The following is a 16,946-nucleotide window of genomic DNA, read 5'->3' on the forward strand; positions in this document are numbered from 1 at the left end:
TGTTCAAGAAGATTACTTTCAGTAAATACTTGAAAATTGAGCCAAAGGAAATTATACCTATGCATGTCATAAAAATTGGACATGTATCATTAGAAATGACCCCAAAAGCAAGAAGACAGTAGATTAGAAAAGAAGTAAAATTTGTTTCATTCCAAGGCTTCATACAGTTATAATACCCTAGGGTGATGCATACTGAAATAAAATGTGTCTGTAAATGCTGTTTCTTACCTCTGGAAAGTCAGGGGTACTTAGCAACAGTGTATGGTAGTAACAGATCCAATAGAGTTAGAGTTCAACCATTTTGAGGCTGAAGAATAAGGAGGAGAGTGAAATAGAGACTTTGTAAAGGATGAAAAAAAAAGTATATAAAAAACCATTTGGCAGAGAGAAAGGCTCATGCCCCCATTCTCCATCACTCAGTTCCCCCTACCCAGCAGGTGCAGAGCATCCTCAAACTATCTGAAGCTTGTCTATTTTTTGTTACAATACTAGCATACATCCCAGGGTGGAGCTTTAAAATGCTAAGGACAGTTACAATGCATGAACTATTTTGCAGAGCTGAGTGTTGCAGAATATGTGTAAGAAATCCTATACAGATGCAAATGAGCACGAAATGCAAATGATCCCCAAAAGCCCAGGGTGTAGCATAAAAGCCTGTTTCCTTTGTTCAGTGAGACACATAGCTACTGAACTTCCCCTCTTTGCTCCAACCCACTTCCTCCCTTGAAAGCATTTACTTTCCTAACAAACCACTCTCCGCCTCTTCTGTATCACGGTATCTCTTCTCAGCTCTTCATTCTAGAACACAGGAACGTGGATTCCCTCCAGATGAGCTCACTGAACCCTGATATCAACTCATGTTGATTTCAACACATTTACATCGTAATGGTTATTCTAAAGTATTCTGAAGGGTGAAACTGAGTTGGATCAGGACAAATGCCTAGTTGAAACACTTTCTAAATTGCACAGCTTATGTGTGAAGGACTTGGGAAATGGCAACAACATTAAGTTCCTTATAGATAGAAACACATGTTAAGCTGATGGCACTGACCCAGGTTCATTGAACCTCAGGATATTTAGAAGTAGGAAATAGTTGACCTAGAAAAAATGCAGAGATGATGAAAGGCTGCTCTAATTTTTGTGGTAGCAAAAATCTGAAAACAAAGGGGAAGCCTCTAAGAGAGGGAAACATTTGAATGAAAAATAGTATAAGTATAAATTATTCTAAAGAATAAGATAGATCACTACACCTCTGGTACTTTAATGCTATCTTCAGAGCAGCAACTTTAGCTTCACCTGGAAGCTTGTCAGAGATGCAGCATTCCAGAATTATCTCAAAGACACTCAATTAGTCTGCATATTTATCTAGATTCCCAAGTGATTCCTACAGTTGACTTTTAGAGCTTGAGATGCACTGTTCATCTAGGCAGGGTTTCTACATGTGATAAATGTAATATGATACAGAATTAAATCCTTTGTCATAAATGAAATACATCATGCAAAATATAATATAATCTACTGAGACTGAGAAAAATATCATGAAGAAATGCACATGGAAGAATTAGAAAAATAATTAGGTGATAATATGAAATATCTGAAAGAGGAAAGACCTTTGAACACGCATGTATTATACAGTATGCGTATATAAAGCCATTTTGGTTAAATGGTATTTTTGTTTGTATAGGTTATCGCACCAAGGCATGAGCACAAAAAAGCTGATAGGATTGCAAGTATTTTTTTTTTGTTTTAGGTAGTGAATATGTGTTTTCATTTATATTTCAGTAAATATGTATTACTTCATAATCAGTAAAAGTCTGGCTTAATTGAAAAAATAGTGAACTATAAGTGGATAACTTGTTCAGAGGTAGACTTATCCACCAGGTAAAGTTACTAAGCTTAATGTACACACCAGATAGCTATAAAGAGAGCCAAGTTGATACATTCCTCCTAACTGTCATTTTTAGAAGAGTCAGTGAGTTCTGGTGCCCTGACTTGCCTCTGTTCTTTACCTCTTGTCAGACAAGTCAATTTTTCTTTATCCTTTTCCTCTTTTGTCTTGATCCCTAGTTCTCCCCTATGTTCATCCTGTCTGTTTCAAACATGTCATAGTCTGGCTTACATTAAAAGTCATTTGCATTGTGTGCTTGGACAATGTCAGCAGAAGGCCCTTGGTCTGCAATCCTCATCAAAGACTGTGCCTTGCATCTTTTACTTTCAATATGTTACTTAGAACCAGACACAGGATAAAGCTCAATAAATATTTCCTAAGTAAAATCATCTTGGGTTTCAAATAGTGTAATGGTAATTAGAATCTTATTATTTTAGGGAGAGTTTTTCTCTGCCTATAACTGTCAGACACAGCAGTATATTACTACAAGTATTTCTTAATTTTGAAATTATTATTATATTCAGAAAGCTTCATATAGAATTTTTTAGTGCAGTATGAAATTAGAGACAGCATTGAACTCATGGAGACTTCATCACGGATAAAAGCATTGCTTTCAAAGTAATTTTCTAACCTCAATTAGAGTTAAGCATGAATAAAGAAAAGCATTAGCATTAAAGAACCTGGCTACTTATTTAAATATGTAACTGTCTGTGATGATACTGGTCATTAGCATGGCTGATATCTTCATAAGAATTTTCTATACATAGTCATATTCCACACAATTAGAAGATTATGGGCAACAGGAGATATTCTGAATAGAGTTAGAACAGTGTCCCTTATTTTATGTTCTACTCTAGCATCACATTTAAATTTTCAACTTAATTTGTGTTATTGGAAATGGTTTGGGAGAACTTTGGATGAGACTTGGTAGTTGTGACCTCCTATATTATACAGCATTGAATAATTGCAGAACTATTTCTGGGTCTAAATGAATGGGATTTGACTCTGAGTTGCACTTAGCTCTTCCTAGGAAGGGTTCTCTCCTATTGTTGGCAAATCACTTGAGCAAGTTTCTTAATGATACTGGACAATGCCTCCATATAACTAACTAACTAACTAACTAACTAACTAACTAACTAACTAACTAACTAACTAACAGGAAGGAGACCTGTCAGCTCTCTTACTTTTTTTCACTCTGCTACTCTGAGGCCACTCTACAGTTTAGCTTTTTAATTGTTGCTTGGGTTTCTGTTATATTTTGAAAACTAGAGGGCATCTCAAGGTTTTATTTATTTAGATTATAGAATTATTTTAAGGCAGTCTGGATATTTAAGGGGTAGTGCTAGCTGGAGGAAGATAGGTTTCTAGGTGTTTGTTGATAAGGAGTATATCATGTCTGTATTGCTTCAGTGTCCTCTTTCCCTGCTTCCTGTATGCTGATTCACACTACCACATGGTTGCATTCATGACATTCTCTTTTATCACAGCTAAGGAACAACAGGGTCAAATGACCATGGAACAAAACTTCTAAAACCATGATCCAAAATAAATTCTTCCTCTTGAAGGTTGCTTTTCTAGATATTTATCACAACTATGAAATTCTACTAAACAACTCCTACAATGTTTGGCAACATCATCTTTTCCCATCTCTGAAAATCATCTTTTGAACTATTTTTCCTTTTTTTATGAATAAAATGCATGAAGTCTATCTGAATGAACATGAATGTATTTCTACTCTCAGTTACAATTGGTACTCAGACCATTTTATACTAAAAAAAAAAATCTATGTCTCATTATGTTTGTTTAGCTTTGCTTTAACAAAAAGAACAGCATTTCCTTGACTGTGGAAGTATGGTGTTATACTGCTTTTGAAATCTTCAAGGTGAAGAACTATGTATAGTGTACTGAATTGATTTTATTGGTGAAAATGTTGGCCACATCCTAGTCCAGAATTTAGGAAATATTGAACTAGGCAATGAAGTATACCCTTAGGAATGTATAAAAACTATGTAGCTCACAAGTAAAATTTTAGGCCAACAATTTTATTTTTGGTGCATCAAGACACAGAGTATTAAATTAGATATATTCTTTTTTAGTAATATACATATTTGTTAATGCATCAGAGAAAGATAGAATCTCTTAATTAAGTGTTGATATCACTAGTGATATGGAGAATGATATAAAATCTATATAAAAGCAACCTCATATAACTCCACAGCCTGTTGGCTAAGGGGTATTGAAAGCCTGAGAAAAGAAAAGATTATTTTTATACAAATTTAGAAAATGAATCATGTCTTGTACAAGGATTGAATGGATATAAAGAACTTAAGACGCTAGATACCAAAACACCAAATAATCCAATTTTAAAAATGAGGTACAGCTTTAAACAGAATTCTCAATAGAAGAATATCAAATTGCCAAGATACACTGAAAGAAATGTTCAACATTCTTAGCCAACAGGGAAATGCCTATCAAAATGACTCTGAGATTTCAACTTACACTTGTCAGAATAGTTAAGATCAAAAATATAAATGACAGCTTATGCTGGAGAGGATGTGGAGCAAGGAGAACACTCCTCCACTGCTGGTGGGAGTGCAAACTTGTACTTCCACTTCAAAAATCTTTATGGTGGTTTCTCAGAAAGCTACCCATCACCCTACCTCAAGACCCAGATATACCACATGGAGGCATATACCCAAAAGATGTTCAAGCATACTAAAAGGACACTGGCTTACTATGTTCATAGCAGCTTTATTTGTAATATGAAGAACCTGGCAACTGCCTAGATGCCTCTCAATTGAAGAATGAGTAAAGAAAATGTGGTACATTTATACAACGGAGAATTACTTAGCTGTTAAATGACATCATGAAATTTGAAAGCAAATGGATCAAACTTGAAAAAGATCATCCTGAGTGATAGAACCCAGACTTAGAAAGACAAACATGGTATGTACTCACATATAAGTAGGTATTATCTGTAAACTAAAGCATAACCACATATAATCCACAGATCCACAGAGAGTAAGTAACAAAGAGGGCCCAAGGGGTCATACATAGTTCTGCTGAGGGAGGAGAAATAGAAGGGGTGTCTTGAATGGACTGGAGGTGGGTAGAGATGAGAACTTGAGTGTTGGGTGGAGGGGGTGGATGGAAGAGGAGTGTACTAAAAGAGATGACTGTAAAAGGAGGTAATTCTGTGGTTGAGTAGAAACCTAGCCCAAGGGAAACTCCCAGGAATCTGCAAGGATGACCCTAACAATGATGGATATATAGCCTAAATTGGCAATCTCCTCTGACCTGGTAACTTCCAGTGGAAGGGGTGAGATGCTGGCCCAGCCACACAATCTTTGACCTATAGTCTGCCCTGCATATAGGATATAAGGGGGTAAGGGTGGCATGGAGATTGTGGGAGTGCCAAACATTGACTGGTCCAGACTTAGACCCATACCATGAGAGTAAGCACACTCCAGACACTGCCTGGAATGTTAATATCCAGAGACTGAATGACCCAGAGTCCTAGAATATAACCAAACACTAATGGGTAAAATGTAACCATAATGATGATTAAAGATATTCTGCTATACTAGTAGATCAGTAACAACCCCAGTTGTCATCAGAGAGTGGTCTGAAAAGAAATATAGAGACCCACAGCTGAGCAGTGGCAGAGCTCAGGAAATCCTGCTGAAGAGAGGGAGGAAGAATTGGGTAAACTTGGGAGCCAAGGACATCACAAGGTAATTCACAGAAACAACTAACCTGGCCTCATAGGAGCTCACAGAGATGGAACCCACAACCAGGGATCCTTCATGGAACTGACTTAGGCCATGTATATATTTTTGACAGTTGTGCAGCTTGGTCTGCTTGTGCGACTCCTGGCAGTGGGAGAAGGGTCTATCCCTAGTGCTTTGACTGACTTTTAAGAACTCATACTGGGTTGCCTCTATCTGCCTTAATACAATGAGAAGAGAGTAGACCTCAATTTGTTGTGCCATGCTTTGTTGACACCCATGGGTAGTAGCTTGCCCATTTTCGAGGAAACACAGACAAGAACTAGATGTGGGGGGTACAGAGAGTATATGGGAAAAGGAATGGGAGGGGAGAAGGAAGGGAACATGGCTGTTGGAATCTAACATATATTAATACATTTAATTAATAAAACTATTTGTAAAACTAAACAGTAATAATGAAAATAATATTTCCATTCTATCTCTCACAGACATTTCTGTTTTGACATATAAAATGATATATTTCATGCATTCATATTTCATTAGATTTTTAGTTGGTTCTTGAATTATGTATGTGATTTTGTATAAAGCTGAACTGAAGGATAATAATAGTGTGAAGTTATCACATCTAAGAAGATCTTTATTATGAATCTTAGAAGTAAAAGGACTGTGCAGATTGTCAATAATTTGAGTAGAGATACAATTTTGTAAAAGAGAAAAATGTAATGAAATGGTTAAACATTTTTCTACCTAAATTAATTTTGCTGACAACTAAACAATGTATTGGACTTTTCTTAACCACTGAGCCACCTCTCCTTCTTCTTGATGATCTTAAGAAGGATTATCAAAGCTAAAAATCAATACCACAAATTTAATCATAATTTTCCTGTAATAATTTCTAGCCATCAGTGGGTAGGGAGAATGGAATCTCACCATAAAAGGAGGCTTGAGGAGAGAGAGATGATGATGATGATATCTCTAAGGAGAGGGAAAGAAAAACACACTAAGCCATATATGAAAGCAAAAAAGCCAGCTTTTTATTTATTTACTTATATTTATTTTTATGATAATTTTTAATTTAAATTTGAAACAAGCTTGTTTTACATGTTAATCTCTCACCCTCCCCTCTTTCCCTGTCCCCCACTCCACCCCCATCCCACCCACTTTCTGCTCCCCAAGGAGGGTAAGACCATCCATGGGGGATATTTTCAAAGTCTGCCATATTATTTTGAGCAGAACTTAGGTCCTCCCCATGTGTCTAGGCTGAGAGAGCATCCCTCTATGTGGAATGGACTCCCTAAGTCCATTTGTATACTAGGGATAAATACTGATTGAATCCAGAGGCCCCATGGACTGCCCAGTTCTCCTAACATCCATGTTCAGGGAAACCAGTATAGGACCACAACCCTGAACATGGATGTTAGGAGAACTGGGCAGTCCATTGGTCCTATACTGGTTTCCTAGCTATCAGACTGGGATCCATGAGCTCTGTCTTGTTCAGGCCAGCTGTTTCTGTGGGTTTCTTCAGCCTGGTCTTGACCCCTTTGCTCATCTCTCCTCCCTCTCTGCAACTAGATTCCAGGAATTCAGCTCAGTGTGTAGCTGTGGACGTCTGCTTCTGCTTCCATCAGCTACTAGATGAAGGCTCTAGTATTTCATATAAGGTAGTCATCAATCTTATTATCAGGGAAGGGTATTTAAGGTAGTCTCTCCACTATTGCTTAAATTGTTAGTTGGGGTCATTCTTGTTCATCTCTGGACATATCACTAGTGCCAGATTTCTCTTTAAACCTATAATGGCTCCTTCTATTATGGAAAATGGGAATGAGTCTACCTCAAGATCCAGTAATTCTACTCTTAGGCATATACTCAAAACATACACATCCATGCAGCAGAGACATCTGCTCAACTATGTTCATAGCAGCATTATTTGTAATAGTCAGAACCTGGAAGCAAACTAAATGTCCCTCAACTGAAGAATGGATGGAGAAAATGTGGTGCATTTACACAATGTAGTACCACTCAGTGAAAAACAAAACAAAACAAAACAAACAAACAACAACAATACAATGGAATCTTGAAATTCACAGGCAAATGGATGGAACCAGAAGAAACCATCCTGAGTGAGGTAACCCAGTCACAAAACAACAAACATCGTAGGTACTCACTCATATATATGGATTTAAGACATAGAGCAAAAGATTACCAACTTACACTCCACACCTCAAAAAAAATAATAATAAAGGTAGGAAACAAGGAGGACCCTAAGAGAGACATACAAGGCCCCCAGGAGAAGAAATGGATAAGATCTCTAGAGCAAATTGGGAGCATGGGGGAGGGGAGAGGGAGTTAGGAGAAAGGAAAGAAGAAGTAGGGAGAGGAGGGCATGAGGGAGCAGGAAGATTGAGTCAGGAAAAGAATAGAGGAGAGCAATAAAGCCAGCTTTTTAAAAACATGTTTATCAAAGGATTCCTGAATGAAGCTCACAGAGGAAACTTTATGTCAGATAAAAGGAAGTTGTGGTACTTGACTTAAGATATGGACATTTGTTCATATTAGCAAGCTAGTTGCTTTCATTCTCTTGGATATCTCAATTTCATCTGAGCAACGTCTTAGTGTTTGGAGTGTGTAATCACAAAAATGATAGGACACAGAGTGAAGTGGAGAGCATGGTGTCCTCTACAACACATACTTTTGAATTAATCTCTTTCTCTCCACGATACTTAAAATTCAAACATGTTGTCATCCTTGCATCACTCTGACCACCCCAGCTGTCCTACTGTATTCAGAACCCTGCACAATGCTAGTCTGAATGGAGATCATTGAAAGAACCATTCACTTGCTTGCCCCCTCCTAAATACACATAGACAACCTTTCATGAGCTGACTCCCATCTGTAAAAGGAAACAAATCAAGGGCATTCTACACTTGATTGTTACGGATCCAGCATAAGTAAATTATGGAGAGATTGCCACTGAATGGAACTGAAGGGCTTAATGTTCAAAGGAATGATTTAGAAAATGATGATAAAGACTTGAAGTTATTCATTAACTGTCCAGATAGCTTGCATATTTCGTGTCATTATTTTAACTTCCTAGCAAGATGGTTAATAAGAGTGTGATGTATGAACTCAAAGAGCTTTGTGTGATCCTTAGAGCTGAGACTGTATTGTTAGCATCGGAAGAACAATTCCTGCTTCCAGAAATCTCAAAGAGAGAAACGGCTGGATGTTAACATGTATGGTAGTGAAAGACAAAATAGTAAAGTTAAAGAACCCCCCCCATACTTGAAATAAAGGACAGACTGATCTGGAATTTGCTAACTTCCCCCCACAAGGCCCTGAGATGACAGGATACCAAGAATTCATACTGTCCTTCCTTTCCCTGAGTCAACAGGTGGTAAATAGGGTCCTTAAGAAACAAAGAAGATAGCTTGCTCAAATGAGATTAATTAGCACACCCTGAGGCCCTAAGGTCTGTTGACCCTAACAGCAAGACCATCCAACCTCAAAGGGTCAAATACTCAATGGACAGAGGGTCACACCCCCTCCCTAAGCTTGTGGGTTTTGCCTTTAAAAATACCTGTGTCCTGGGGATGGGGCTTCTCTCTAGCCTGCATGCTGAGGGAGCTTCTTGAGTGTTGCAGCAACTGGACTGGACATTGAGTTCATGGGGGTACCAACTGAAACTGGGAGACTCCTCATTCTGAGGGTCTTACAGTAGAGAATCTTTCTCAAGAAAGAACAATTATGAAAGGTTAAAAATAAACCTCACAGAAATGGAATAATATAGCTAGAAACTTGAGATAACCCTTTCAAAGAATAGAAAAGGCAAGTGCTAGAAGAGAGCTAAAGCCAGCGCAACTACATGATCTTCATCAGTCATAGTCCTCTCTGAAGAATTACATATTTCAATAAAAATATGGTCAGGGAACACAGGCCACATACCTTTTCCAGCAGCTGGCGCAGCTGCCTGCTTTTGGCATCCCGGGAACACAGGTTTTGTTCTGGAGCCACCACTGTACAAATGCATCGCCCATCAGGGTCCTGCGCTGAGCTGTACACTTGCCACCCTTCTTTGGGGCTAATCTGAGTCTGGAGGAAACCAACAGCAAACACAAAACAGACTTTCACTATAGGGTAAGACAACAGCTTTGTAATAGCATCAGGGAAAATTTTACTATTTTTTTATAATAGGGTTTTGTTGTCTTTATGGGGATTTTTGTTATTTTTGTTTTGTGAGTGTGTAAGTATGTACAGTTCTGACAAGCACTTGTGTCCTCAGGATCTTTACATCTTGTGTTGGAGAAAGGTTCTCTCACAGGTGTGGATTGCCTCAAAACCAGCTGGCCAGCAGTCCACAGCAATCTGTTAATCTCTGCCATAGTTGCTTTCTATGTTAGTACTGAAGATCAAATTCAGGTCGTCACATCTGTATAGTAATTAATTTCCCTACTCAGCTACTTCCCTAGCCTTTGATTCTTTGAAACTGGAAGAGAAATCATGAACAACTGATATTCGTAGCAGTTTAATTCTGTTTCACCTTCTTTACAAATGTCACAATGAGGTTTGTGGTCTCAGAATCTTCACTGTTTACTGTCTTTGGATATCAATCACTTATAGTACTTTGTGCAGTTTTGGATTTGAACTCCATTCTTAAGTATTTCTACTAACAACTTCCTTGGCTCTTACTGGTCTTTCTACATTTTTCTACTATTCATGTAATTAATAGTAGATACTTTCTTAATCATTTTGCATGTTTGATATCCTGAAATAAAGCCCCAAATGATCTTCTGAAAAAATCCACAACATACTCCCGTAGTCACTGGACATCTAGCTTAAAAAGTAGCATCCTAATTGTGTTGCAATCTGCTTCCCATTTACATTGACAGTTTTACCTATTGCACTGTCCAACAGTGGCCTTCACTCCAGCAAAGTTGGTTTCTATGTGTCTGATCAATTCAAAAGACTTTGAACTGCATCATATAGTATTACTATTCATATGATAATTAGTATATTCTGTATAGAAATGTGAAAATTTCCTTTCATTCTTTATTCTATCAAGTGAAAAGAATGTGATAGTTTGTCTCACTATTGTTTTCTTTTTCAAGACAAATCTCTGTAGATTTTGAAATAATGTACACAGACAGAGCACCTCTTCATTCTATGTATGGTAGTGGAAATGTCCTTCCATGACTAGTCATGAAACTGCAGAAACTGGAGGTGTCTCTGTTAGCAAACTTGAATATTTCACTTTTCCATCTTAATTTTTTTCTCTTGTGTCAGAAGTTTTGAGAATGGCTTGGCATGCCTTCCAGGCACCGTTGTCCCACATGCTTAGAGCATTAATGTTTCTTCTCTAATTACACATTGCTTTGAGGATCTCCTTAACTGAAGATTGGTGCCTTGGTGAATTCCACTGGGCAGCCAGCCCCACTGACTTACTGATAAATCCCTAAGAAGAACCAGTAAAGAAACAGAAAGTGCTGCTACTGCCATTCGTCTCACAAGATGGGGTGTTGTTTCCGATTTTAATGCCCTACCATTCTTCCCATACGCTGTTGTCATCTCATATAAAAAGCCATATACTGGGTATGGTGTTGTGAACATATATTGGGAGAGTCATAAACTACAGACTCAAGAAGCTTATAAAGATATTATAAGTCTTGCCTTTGCTTTTTAATGAAAAAAAAAAAATGCCACCAGATCTTTTAGTCTCTTCATAGCTAATTTTTTTTAAAATGGTAATTCTTACCCTATTTTTTATTCCTGAGTGTATTGACTTCTTAATATAACCTCTCTTTTTATATATCACTAATCACTTTTAGGTCTTATTCCTGCATATCCAGTTAAAGAAAAAGATGTTCTTAGAATCATATATTACTAAAATTAAATAATATATCAACAAGAAGTAGATTATCTGTTTTAGTTATACGAGAAAAATTCAGAGATTATCCACAGGATGAAAATAGAAATGACTTAATGACTTAGTAGAGTAGTTTTTATGATTTAATTGATGGCTTAAATTGAGCAATGGTTGGGGGTTAATATCTCTGGACATAGCGCCTTTGGGCTTCTTGTAACATTGAATACAAATCTGAAATATGCCAGAAAATGAAGGCTTGTCTCTGCCATAAATTTAGCTTTTGGACAAAGGAGCAGGGCCACCCACTTATCTTATTAAAATATTTTAAGAGTAGTGCAATCACTTATTGTTAAGGCTGTCAACATTTATACTGATGTGAACCTGCTTAATTCTCTGTAGCAATAGTGCACCTTTTCACACAGGGCCATATGGTGGTCACTATCTGTTGTTAACACAACTGGAAAAGATGAACAGGGTTTGCTGTTCATTTAGTGTATTCCTTGGCACCCCCCTGCTTAATGACAGTAAAATGTTCAGCCATATTTATACCTTCAATTGTCTCCTTCTAAGAATTATTGAAAAGTTGTGCCCCTCTAGACTTCAGTAACTTTGAATAATCCAAAGTATAAAATCTCCCCTTTCTGTTGAGAAAATCAAAGTCTCAGCAGTTCTATAGATTTTGACGCCAACCCCTGTATTGGGGACAACGACAATGGCAAATGGAGAAGCTTTGTAAGTATTTCTAGCACTCTCTTTTAGGGTTCCCAGATAGCACTGAAAAGACAACCAAAATAAAACCAGCTGTGATCTCAGGTAGAAGGACACATTTAGATATTTTTGGATACCAAGGACAAAAGTCATGCTCCAATTCTGACTTACAATAACAATTATTCAAATGTCAGTAAAACTCATGTAGCAGGAAGATCAAGTATTTGTGGATCTCTGACTGCTGTGGGGAGGATTGTGTAACTTGCTGTCCCTTAATGTCTTGATATTTTTGAGTTCTAGGTGATACCATTCTGACAAACCTTACAAAAAAAGGAACTTTGTCACACTCCCACAGAGAATAATCAGTAGAACTTGGGTTTGAACTTCTATAGTCTAGTCACAGAATATGCAGTTTAAAACCATATTGAACTATCAGTTATCTCAGTGTCCTTTAATACGTAATGCTATTATCCCAATATAGCATCTATTTTTATTATAGCATAAAACAATAGTTGGACCTGTAAATTGATTACAGTTGATTATGAACTGCCCAAAAACATCCACACAGCCATTACTGATACAGTTTTCTTTGAATTCTTTGTGTTAATTAGAAGAACTAAATGCGCTATTTAGCAGTTTTTAATATTACAACACTCATGAAATATTTAAGGAATACACTAAATACGAGAATTGAAACATTCATTCAACAGTTCTATCTGGTCTGAGTTCTTTGATAATAATTTAATTACAGATCTATGCTTTATAAACTTAAATATACCATCTGACAATTCTCCTGAACGACAGGAATTTATGTCAGGAAAGATGCATCCTGAGAGACAGAAAAAGAAGAACAATACACAGTGCATTTCAATAGGATTTCCTTATACATCCCTTCTCTTGTAATTTGATTCATTTCTTTGGAACCAGTTGTTCTTAGAAACAGACTGTGTTTTATGTTACTTACAAGGAATACACAATGTAAAGAACTGACAGCAATTTTTGTCCAAGCCACCATTAATAATACCAATGTATATGTTTTCTACAGCGTTCAGTCTAGAGTTCTCTCTGTTCATCCACTATGCCCATTTACTGACAGTCCTACACAAGACTGTAGAGGAAACAAACTTCCCCTACCTCTAACCCCAGCAGCTGATTCTCAGCGGGTTTTGGGCATTACCTTTGTGGAAACATGTGTCAACTTTGATGCCAGAGAAACAGCAAGGTAAGGGCTATGCACATTCATTACTCCTACAAGAGGAAATGCAGTCATTTCCCAGGGCCCAAACAGCATAGAAGGCCAAGGGAAGGATCCCTCAACTTTGAATAGAAATAAATTGGCAGATTGAGCATTATTAGACTTTGCTTTTCATATTCAATTTTTAGGCAATTCACAAAAACAAAGACTGATGAAGAAAGAAATGAGGGAATCAAAGTACCAAAAGTGGGGTCTGACACAGCAGATGTAAAGTAGAAAAACATTCCTTCATTAAAACCTAGATTTAAGAATGGAACTGAGTAATGAAAACCCCTCATAAAGTTCCTATGTAAGAATGCATCTGATTCTGAAGAGTGAAGTGGGGTGGAGTACTCTAATGACTTTGGTTAATAAGAAAGTGAAAATGTGAGGATAGGAATTAGAGGGAGGTTGAAAGATCATGCTAGAAAATATATAGGGGAGGATGTGTTAATAAAGATGTCATTCTGTAGCAGCTTTCTTGTTATTACTTAAAGACACTTTGGGACTGAAATAAATAACTATTCTTCATTTATGGAAACTTCCATGCATAAGGGGGGAAATACCCTCAGCCATGAAAATGAAATTAACAATAGCGACAACAAAAGCATCCTCAACTTTAGGTAGCCATCTCTGTCCATATTGCTTGAAAATCCAGATGAGTTGGGAGTTGGGAAGAGGTTTAGAAGTTTTATTTCATTATGTCTCTCTCCAGTGGAATTTTATGTTCACATTTTTTGTGTATTTGTGTGTGCTTCTTGTTGACCTCTGCTTGATAAGGACTCAGGGTTTCATACACAACTATTATGGAAAACTGAGGGTAGTGACTTGAAATTTTCTCCAGAAACTTTCTTATTAGTCCCCACTTTCTTCAGTATTTCAAACAAGAGTAAATCCATTCTTGTCTTTTGATGATGCTTCTCTATAAAAAGGCAATTATCACATTTCCTATTATTTTCAAGATTTACTACTCTGAGCTTTCAATCAACTCCAATTTGATTTGTTGTCCTATCACATAAGAGACATTGCCTAAGATTTTGGGAGACAATCAGTCAGATTTACAAAAAAAAAAAAAAAAAAAAAAAAAAAAAAAAAAGGATATGTGTTGGAAAGTTAACATGTACAAGGCCCTGGGCTCTTTCCTTACCACTGCAAAACAAACAAACAAAAGGTCCCAAACACCCCCCCCCCAAGTCAATAATAGCTAGTAAAATTCTAAACTCCAGAACTATATTTGTTATTTTAGGGTAAACTCCTTGGAGAATTACTGCCACTGTGTTTCAGAGGCATATAGAACTTTAAAGTGACTATGCATTAGAGTAGGTGCATATGGGGAGAAGCTAGATAAATGTCGGAAAACATAGCAAAACAAGGATTTAGGCCCCACAGGTCCTTTCAAGTCCTCTTTCAACCACAGCAGTAAGGCTAGCTATTTGGGAACAGTATCTGCTGAACACTCTCTGCTTTTCTAATTTCTGTTTTCCATGTTATTCTTGGTACAGTTTCCACAGCATGAGGGATTTTTCAGAAGTTCACCCTCCAGAGGAAGTGACTCTTCATCAGAGAGAAATGCCAGAAGGGGCTCGAGCCTGCAGAGACCTGAAGTAGACTCTCAGCTTCTACAAATACTGTGGGCCCACTTAATGTGTAGAAGAAGAAGAAGAAGAAGGAGAAGAAAAACTCTCAAGCAAGAAAAATAAGAGTGATGTCAACATTTGAAGCAAAATAAGATGGACTTCATGACTTAAAGAGTTGTAATTAATTGATTCCTGGTAGACAGCATTCTGTGAATTTGAAACCTTCCTTGGCTTTTGAAGCAATCATACACTTATTTTGTAGGTGCATGCTTAAACCAATTTAGTCATTGCTTAACATTTCAAACTCTGACTTTTGTGCTTTTCATTTTCATGTCATTTGAAATGTTCATTAAAGAGAAACTAGGATGATGTTTGGATAACTGTTTTTTGTTTTTCTCTGTCTTTTACAATGATGTGCAAACTGAAAAATATTGAGGTGTGTGTGTGTGTGTGTGTGTGTGTGTGTGTTTGAATGTGTGTGTTTATGTGTGTGTGTTATTTCAATACAGTTGCAGGTTAATCTCATTCATGTTAATTAACATAGAGGTAGAACATAGGAGGGGAAAATTGATGAAGACAACTGACCCACTACATTTAGCTGTACATAGTGTGCCAAAGAAGTGTGTCTCCTTTATCTAGTTAATCATCTTGACAGAAAGCTGTATGGAAACAGAAGCAATGATCCTTTATTTGAAAGGAATCTTGGTTAGGGACTAGAATTCCTTAGTTAAAAAGGCCCTCTTCCCAGAAGTAGGAGAAAACGAGGAGGAGGAAAGGAAAACACGTGCGACCAGGAAGATTGAGCCCAGTTAGGAATAGAAGACGAGAGAGAGAGAGAGAGAGAGAGAGAGAGAGAGAGAGAGAGAGAGAGAGAGAGAGAGAGAGAGAGCATAAAAGAGGGAGCCAATATTGGTTTGAAGATAAAATTGAACACAAAGAAAGGTCTACAGAACTACAAGACTGCTGCCAACTAACAATTTGAACTTCCCTGGAAAGTCTACCATAAATGCCCTTCCTGGAGAGTGAGATCAGCAACTAACTTATCCATGGAGCCCTCAACTATTGTCTGTTGGAAACAGGAGCAAACACCCATACATAAACACTGAGTCGAACTAGAACTCAGATGCAGACGGAGAGGAAAAGACCAGGTAGCAGAAACACATAGAGACAGCTTACCTGAACAAGGAGGTTAATGGGCCACCAGACTGATAGCTGGGAAGCCAGCATGGGACTGACTCAGGCCTCCCTGAATATGGGTCTCAGCCAGAAGGACTGAGCAGTCTAAGGGACCTCAGACAGTGGAGCCAGGATGTATCCCTGGTGCACAAAAGGACTTTGAGAACACATTCCCCAAGGAGGGATAACTGCCTTAATCTAGAGACAGGAGAGAAGCCCTAGTCCCTACTTCACATGACCTGTCAGATATACATGACCCCAACTGGATGGCATTCCCCTACATATGGAATTGGGGTGGGGGGGATGGGATGGGAGGGTGTTAAGAGTGCATGTGAGAGGGCAGAGAGGGTAATAGGGAGGGAAGGAGGGAGAGAGGAAGGGAGGGAGGGAGGGATAGGGAACTGGGATCGACATGTAAAATAATAAATAAAAACAAAATGCTCTGACTCCAAAATTTAAGTTCAAGGACAAGTTACTGGGGAAAAGGATTTCTATTTTTGTTTCCAAAGAAAATGAAAAGCTGTGGATTCCTTCCAGACTAATGAGGTTTGATCAAGCCAGACTGCTTGAAACAGAGTACCAGGTGATTCTACATTCAAAAATGCTGGACAAAGCAGCCTTAGGGACTAAAGCCAGGATTTCTGCATCTTCTTAGAATCCCCCATGGCAGTGCCCCTTACCAGCAGGAAGTAGTTTGAAAAGAACAATGCCCAAATTCCCAAATATTGTCTATAAATGTTTGTTTTCATTTAAATGGACATATATATATATGGCC

The 16,946-nt window shown here is 37.7% G+C and overlaps 1 protein-coding gene across 1 annotated transcript in view; it reads right to left on the reverse strand.

Annotated features, from left to right (window-relative positions):
• The window catches only part of Olfm3 (olfactomedin 3), a 209,268-nt gene that overhangs the window by 25,169 nt on the left and 167,153 nt on the right, over positions 1 to 16,946 (reverse strand). The window contains exon 2 of the mRNA XM_051185634.1: positions 9,559 to 9,705. Coding sequence (XP_051041591.1) covers positions 9,559 to 9,705 — 147 coding nt within the window. The remainder of the gene's footprint in view (positions 1 to 9,558; positions 9,706 to 16,946) is intronic.

This window comes from Phodopus roborovskii, unplaced genomic scaffold, assembly GCF_943737965.1.
Source record: "Phodopus roborovskii unplaced genomic scaffold, PHOROB, whole genome shotgun sequence".
NCBI lineage: Eukaryota > Metazoa > Chordata > Mammalia > Rodentia > Cricetidae > Phodopus > Phodopus roborovskii.